The 8567-nt window shown below is 33.7% G+C and overlaps 1 protein-coding gene across 1 annotated transcript; it reads right to left on the bottom strand.

Annotated features, from left to right (window-relative positions):
* Positions 1 to 466: 466 nt before the first annotated feature.
* LOC117153937 (odorant receptor 13a) lies at positions 467 to 8084 on the bottom strand. Its single transcript, XM_033328456.2, has 9 exons — positions 7941 to 8084; positions 6261 to 6386; positions 6071 to 6191; positions 4929 to 5190; positions 3002 to 3124; positions 2784 to 2874; positions 2561 to 2700; positions 909 to 1041; positions 467 to 517 (listed from the first exon to the last, which is right to left on the bottom strand). Exons 1-9 carry the CDS (start codon positions 8082 to 8084, stop codon positions 467 to 469), a joined length of 1191 nt encoding a protein of 396 aa, XP_033184347.2.
* Between the last annotated feature and the right edge of the window lie 483 nt (positions 8085 to 8567).

The following is an 8567-nucleotide window of genomic DNA, read 5'->3' as shown; positions in this document are numbered from 1 at the left end:
TAAACGTATGTTGAAAAATTATACAGAGATCGCAAGATCTTAGGCGGAATTAATCCATCAACTACGTATTTGGTTGGCAACTAAATGATTGCGGTTGTTGTCGATACCACCTAATGACAAAATCCGCAATCACTTAGTCGCCAATCCAATATATCTACATTCTCGTAGTATTTAAAAATTGTAAAAAAATTAAATAGTATTAAATAGTATTGTAAAAAAATAATCGAAGAAAAATAGGATTAAGCTGAAAACATAACGTTTAGTTAAATGAGTAAAAAAAAAAAAATAGCAATTAAAGGAAAATCGAAAGAGTAACAATTAGACTATTTTTTATTTCAAGTACATAGTTCAATCACCTTTACGATACCTACGCTTCTTTCGTGGCAACAGACGCTTACATTGTTTTTATAAACTCTCTTTCTTCTTTGCAAATAATCGTCAATAATCATCGTTCTTTGGTTGATAATTATTGAACGGAGCATAAAACCATGGTGTAAGAAAATGACGTTCGTGCAACCTTAAAACGTGAAAGATAATAAAAATGTAGTAAATAATTTAATTACCTGCTTCGTGTCTGAAGATAATAATATTATACATATGTACAATACATATGAAAATAATATTTAATAAAGTAGCAGCAGTGAAAATGGGTGTTTTTGATGGAGCAATCAAGCAAAAGTTTGATTGTAGAAATAAAAATGAACTACGAGATTTTCTTAAATGAATGTTAATTAAGTAAATAATGGTCTACGTGATCCTCCGATTAACGTTAATTAATTGTCAATATCGATATATGTGTAAAATTTGGTATTTATGATGATGATACGATATGGACCTGAATGATCATTCAACTTGAGAATGACTTGACGACGATTTAGAGAACGATCAATGTAGAAAATAAATCTTACCGCACTGAAACTCTCTAAATTTAAAGTGTAGAATTTGTAGGCTGTTAATTTCAGAGGCGTTATGCTTTTTGATAGCATCATCATTAAAAGCTTCCTGCAATTAATCGATGATAGATACCATTTGCCGTTTGTTCTGAAAATATGTACGTTCCTTTGAATCTTTAATTTGTAATCTACAATTTCTACTTTAATCTACATAATTTGATTTGTCGTCTACTTTACTTCACGAATCTATTTATTAAGTAGTACTAGAATCACCTACTTGACTACTACATGAAACTCTATTAAGGGGGTGTCCTGAATTAGAATGTTCTAAGACAGCGTCTTTTTGTGATTTTTTTTAGAAGGGAAGCAGAGAAATGAAGTTATTGAATTTTGAGATATGCTTTTATATATGTTTAACGAATACAAGCAAATTTTTTTTAAAGTAAAATATAAAATTGTAACAGATTTCTGAGCCTATTTCATGGGCTGCAGTTTTCAATCGACGGGAAGGATCCACTTCGTAATTCTTGACCGAAAGAAAAAATCAAAAAAGGATTAAATTATTGTATATTTTTCTTCTAGTTGAAGCAAAAAAGTTCGTCAAAAAGTTTATTTAAATAATTGTTGTAGCACCTTAACGTTTATTTTTTCTTTTTATAAAACACATGTTTTCTTTAAACCCGTCGAAACTTTTAATTTCACATTATTTTCTGCCTTTTTTTTTTTAGTTCATCGAGAAGAAAAATATATAATAATTTAATCCTTTTTTGATTTTTTCTTTCGGTCAAGAATTACGAGGTGGATCCTTCCAGCCGATTGAAAACTGCAGTCCATGAAATAGGCTTAGAAATCCGTTACAATTTTTTATTGTACTTTAAAAAAAATTTGTTTGTATTCGTTAAATATATATAAAACCATACCTCAAAATTCAATAACTTCATTTCTCTGCTTCCCTTCTAAAAAAAATCACAAAAAGACGCTGTTTTAGAACATTCTAATTCAGGACAGCCCCTTAAATAACATGAAATTTACCACTGAGAAAGGAAAGAAATTTGCAGGATTATAAAAGTCCTGCTATTAAAATTTATGTACTACGAAAGGATAATTTTCTAATTTGTTTATATACTATCTGTAGTTAAAATTTCCATGCAATCTACGACGATTAAATAATTTATATATCCATCTCTCTTATATTCTTTCATATCGAAGATATTAAAAAGCACACGAATAAGATAAACTATCGTCATTTGTTCAATCATTTTTAAACAGTGCATAAGATATAACATAATTAACAAGTTTTCCAACGTAACACGAGATAGCGGAATGTTCTCATCGAAAGCTGCACTTTTAATTTTTCTAATATTAGCTGCGCATCAAAATCTAACATAACGTGAAATCAGGGCGGAAATATCGCGGAAATTATAGCCAAAGTATCGTTGTCTTCGTATTTCATATTTCTATTACAATTTTTTACCAAAACCTCAAATTCCAAATACTTTCCTACAACATTTTTGTTCTTCATTTTACTCGTATAACGTACCGACAAAATTTGCATCTCTGCCAAACTATAAGACACTCTGCGTTTAATTAACGCAGATCCTTCCTCAGCGCTTTTCATTCGTCAGAAGAAAGTCGATGGATAGAAAAGATTAAAGAAAAATCCTTACGTAAATTCGAATATACGTTCGGTGGAATCCGACAGCTGTTGTCCTGGCCAGCTTACGAATAGAAGATCGCATAGCAAGGAAATCGTCACCGAGATATATCTAAAAGCCAAGGCTGCGTTTTCTTGTATGTTTATTACCGCCTAATCGCAATGACAAACAATTAACGTGTATATCGTGTTGCTGGGAAACGATAAAATGAACTTGATCCGAATTGGAAACCGACCTGGAACTGTGTGAAGCTTACGCAAATCATGTTGAATCCTATCTGAAGCAAGTAAGACGTTGTATTTGCGTCCTCGAGTATATTAGCGAATCTTGATTAGCGAAGGAGAGATGTAAAGATCGATATTTTTATTTCATTGGAAACACTTAGAAACGAAGAGAAACGCGACAAAGAACGCGAATAGAGAACGATCTGAGACGATTAATAATAATACTGACTCGATTATGTGTTTGTGCAGTATTACGCAGTCCCTGGCATTTTCATACCATTTATCATCGCGTTTATTGGCATGTAGTTTCACGTCCATCACGTCGCTTTCCACGAAGTTTTCTAGTTTGAATCTAAACAGTTACGATTTCACGATTAAAAGAGTTCTTCGTTTATCTTCTTAAAAGGAACGTTAATTGCATTAATCGTTCGATACAGATTGAAAGAGTATTTGAAAGAGCGTACAATGTTGGCAAAAATAATTTAAACAATGGTATCGACGATCTGCAGACTGTGTAATTTTATATTTTCATGACTACGATTAGAGGAGAAAGAAAAGATCGTTTTATTCGCTGTAAATATCACAACAAGTGCTATACTTTTGATATTTCGTAGATTTTTCCATCTTCCGTACGTTCTGTGCATCTTTGCAGCTTACGAAGTTTTCTAGCTTGAATCTAAACAATTACGATTTCACGATTAACAATTTGACGATTAAAAGAGTTCTTCGTTTATCTTCTTACAAGGAACGTTAATTGCATTAATCGTTCGATACAGATTGAAAGAGTATTTGAAAGAGCGTACAATGTTGGCAAAAATAATTTAAACAACGCTATCGACGATCTGCAGACTGTGTAATTTTATATTTTCATGACTACGATTAGAGGAGAAAGAAAAGATCGTTTTATTCGCTGTAAATATCACAACAAGTGCTATGCTTTTGATATTTCGTAGATTCTTCCATCTTCTGTACGTTCTGTGCATCTTTGCAGCCTTAAAGTCGAACATACATTGAATGGATAAAGATCTACTGTCTAGAGATTAATTTGGGAGTTGCATCTATTTTTGCGAATTTTTGTCGCTTTATCTATTAGGATATTTTTGAACGAACGCATAGAGCTTCTCTTCGTGAAAAAATAATATTCGATTACAACGTGGCAACACGCACTCACTGTACAAAATAAACCTTTGTAACTTACTTGTCACAAAAGAAAGTTAATAAACGACAAATGGAGCTGACTGCTAAATCAGTTGCAATAGCATTTTTCAAAATATTTTTACCAGCTTCGTAGAGCGCTCTTTCGATTCTTATTAAAAATATGAGATTTCATCGTAGACGATGTCTCTCGTTAGCTTTATTTAATTAGTTTATTTATTTAGTTAGTTTATTTAATCGTGCGTGACAATTTGAAAAATTCGAAACGTTCTAAACTATGATAAAAACACAAATTTCGCAGGAGTTCGTAGGTAATCGTACACGTTTGAGAAAGTATGAAAAAGATCTCGAAATTTTCGATTAACGAAGATTGCACTTGAGAGAAATCAATTAACGTATTAAACGTTGAAATCTCGTTTTTAAATCGGCTAACGTTAAAAACGTATATGCAATAATATTTCGTATTAATTCGTCGCCTCTGGTAACATCGAGTCACAATGTAGAAACCTTTGATATTCGATGCTTTTGGAGGAAATTAATTTCAGAAATTCAGAATTGTTCATTAAATAGTTATATTAACCCTGTCAGTGTCCATAGATCAATCAGAGGAATTTCTCAGAAATATAAAAACGTATGCACTTTTTGCCTGCACAAATATCGTACACACCTTACCACTCGAAGAAACTTTTGCTAAGATTTTAAAAGCTTCATAAAAAATATCGATTGCTTGATAAATAAATTCTTCCTTTTCAACGATTTTCATTAATTGCTTCTTACTTTCCAACAATTTTACGCAGATCGTACTTTTATTTTTCAATTTCACCATACCACTTTTCACATCAAAATAAATATCGCAATCTTTGTCAATTTTTCTCTCTATTCGTAGTCGTATTAACAGCGAAATTTTCGTGAAATTTAATTGAACAGAGGACAACGAAACTGCACGGAGATCGATCGAAAGTTTCGACGGAAATTTCTATCCATACAGTTGATACGGTTACCTTAAAACTTCGCAAAGTCCACTCTCGTGTAGAACATAGACAGCTATTATCGAGTTGATAGCCAAAACAATTGTGGTGTACGCCAAAGTACCAATGTACGAGTGAACCAAAAGAGGAAAGTAGTATTTGTCCACGTCGACGAAATGTTCAACACGAAACGCCAACGGTCGGTCGTCGGATATATTGCAGAGTCCTAAAGCGTCAGCTGCATTCAGCAGCAATGGCATTGCCGCAAACGGTGTTATTAATCCGAACAAGAAAGCTGTGGTCAACGTAACGAATTAAAGTTGCGGAAATTTGAAAGCATCGTTTCGTCTGTTTTCCTTTCCCCTTCATTTTTCTCTTATTTTTCCAATTTTCTTACTTCCTTGGACGCTCGTAAATTTCGTAAAACGTATTTCTGATATTTATCTTCGCCAAATGAAATCTGAATTTCGAGCGACGCGAGACAAAGATAACAAATTCCACTGCTCATCGAATTTTGCCCATTTTTTTTTTTTTTTTTTTTTTAGGAAATAAAGATCGCTTTGACTGGAATTCGCATTAATCTTCGATATAATCGACAACACGCGTATCGTGCGATTTCAATTTGTCGATATTAATTATGCTAGTTTACTGTATGTAGTGCGAATTGTTGAAAGTTCTAAATCGATTTAGAATATTTTAATAATAATAGCAACTCGGTATAAAATCTTCCGCTCGATCTAGTAATTCCGAAAGAATTTTAACACGCGTTGTCGAATATCTTGAGAATCTTCGAAAATGCTCGCGATATAAAAATTTATCTATCAAAAGTTTGAACAGAGTTTATATAGCGTTCGCTAAAGAGTAAGATCAGAATAAGTGGGCATAGAATTTGGAAAACTAAAGCCAAAGAGCAAAAGATAATAAATACATAGATATTATGTTTGAACGATACAGCAATAGCTTCAGAGTGAAATGGATAAAATATTCTCAGGTTTCTAGGACATTCAAATTTTCTTACAATCGATCTACGTTAAGGATACATGACGTAAATGTTATTAATATATTGCATCGTATACGTTACTAATATAAATATTATTAGAAGGTTAGTACGTACGAGATACTCACAGTATTAATCACTTTTAAACGCTGTATCGCAAGTTGCAAGGTCGCCTTACCTACAAAACTGATAGTAATTTTCTTTCCTATCGCGTATTGTTCACAAAGAAGATCGTACTCGTTTCTCAGCTTTTTGTAAATTTCCCAGTCTTCTCGCATAATATCCAGCAAACGTTTCATCTGTGTGATTCACGTGAACGTTAACGTTAACTTCGACACGAGAGACTTACGCAGAGACGGCAAACTTACCTGTTTGAAATTGTAAAAGAAATTGATATACTTTGCGAGGCACATCAAACTGATCATAAAAGGCGCGAAACCTTCCAGTAGCGAGTCTATGTCGTTGGCAGTTATGGCAGTTATCATACCGCCACCCTGAAAGAAGGAAATCCATACAAATTCCAATGAAATTGATATTTCGGTAAAACGTTCCACGAGAGAAGAAATGAAAATTTCTTAATAATATACATATAGCATATGATAACGACTATTACGTAACACAAGACTATTACATTCACATCAGACTATACAGGGTACGTCGAAGTAAAATAACATGGAAATAATTACGCGAATCTCAACTTGTATTAATTTTCCAGCATCGTTACACGCAAACCAACTATCAACACTTTGACTGCCACGCCGAAATCACAAGGTTCGCTTAGAACCCCACGAGAGTATTTTTATTATTCAAAACATATAATGGCAAACTAGTAATAAATTGATCATATAAGACGATATTCTTCCCAATGGACCATTTATCTTATTGGTGGTCACCGGTGACCACCGTGGCACCTTGGTAACAGTTGACAGCGACATATTGTAACAAGGCTTCGTTTATTTCAACAAACCATTCGCATTCGTTATTTCGTCGTAAGCGAAACGCGCAGAATACAGGGTGGTTGGTAACTGGTGGTACAAACGGAAAGGGGGTGATTCTACGCTAAAAAAGAAGTCGAAAATGTAGAATAAAAATTTATTTTTTTTAATTTTTCCATCGAGACAACGATCTACAGTGAGATCCGTTATAACGAGACGCGATAAAGTGCACGCGTACCGAGCGAAAATTCAAAGTCGATTTTCTCGAAAACGAAACCTCGAACGAAAAATTTGTATTCTATATTTTCGACTTCTTTTTTCGCGTAGAATCACCCCCTTTCCGCTTGTACCACCAGTTATCTGTATATTGTTGAAACGTGTAGAAGATATTAGTAAACGGTATTTGTTCATTCTATGTATAATAGTAAGATATGTACACGCTTCTAACTTCAATTATACGATTAGAAAGCAGCATTTACGATTACTTTCTGAGCTGTGTTTATAATAATATTCGTAGATTATTCCTCAAAGATATGGATGCAGACACAGTGCACCGTTATATGCAAGAACTGTTTTCATTTTTTTTTTTTTATTGACGTTCTAATAAAAATGTTTAATTGCTCGATGGGGCACTTTTTATTTCAAGGTATCTTCTATTCATCGGTTATATTCAAAATGCCCTAACTGTCAATTTTCATACAATTTTTACAATTGTAAGAAGTTCGAGCTCTCCGGTCACCAATGACCACCGTGGAGTTATTTTTTAAATCGTTCATTGAATCATTCGCCGCTTTATTACACTGTCAAAGCATGAAGACGATCGGATGTCGAAAATATTTAAAATATAACGTTTGTAAAACTATATTTGATAGCAGAACGAAAATGAAAATACGCGCAGTTATTTCGATACATTGATATTTGTTTCGCCGGGTTTCAGCGAACGGCAGAGTATACACTGAGTAACGTAATTAATCGGCGGAATAAGTCGAGGTGCGAATAATTCGAGGTTCGTTGCAATGAACAAAATAGCTCTGCAGATATAGATATTTATAAATCAAGTCCGATATCTGACTGTGAGGTGGAATATATTTGTTTCACAATGTGCATCAATACCTGTAGGATCACTTGAGCAACAATGATGGGAATGAAAACGATCGCAACCAAACTCCTTTGCAGAGTAGTTTGATACGGCCAGATGCCGATCGTAAATAGAAGGTACTTATTGAGTCTCAAGTACTCATATTGAGTACTATCCATGCCGAGATGTTCGATGTTTCAATGTATTTTCCACGACTACTTGCCAAAGACTGGCCTATGAAGTTTAGCCAGACCTATCAATTGTAGAACATTGAAGATCCGTTCAACAGGGACGATTACTGTCATTAAATATTCCGTTTCATAGTCGATATTCAAGGAACAGCTACGCGAAATTGATTCGTTCAATCCGTCACGCAAACGATTGCAAGCAATAGGTGAAACCACGGTTGACGATTTGTTTAATTGAAAGACTGAATTGCGTTAATTAAATTCTTCCGAGAATCTATTATTTCTGCATAAAGAATCAAAGGCGAATGAGAAACGTACGACCGAAGTGGCGTTTTCAAATCGACTATTCATGCTGGTACACGCAATCTGGAAAATACGTAAAATGAAGTGAGACATTCTGCGAAGTTACATGCCAGTTTCGATTTATAATTAAAGGATACAGCATCGATTGCTAATTAATGGACATCTAACTTG

This window comes from Bombus vancouverensis, chromosome 3 (assembly GCF_051014615.1).
Source record: "Bombus vancouverensis nearcticus chromosome 3, iyBomVanc1_principal, whole genome shotgun sequence".
Classification (NCBI taxonomy): domain Eukaryota; kingdom Metazoa; phylum Arthropoda; class Insecta; order Hymenoptera; family Apidae; genus Bombus; species Bombus vancouverensis.
This window is presented reverse-complemented; position numbering and strand designations above follow the sequence as displayed.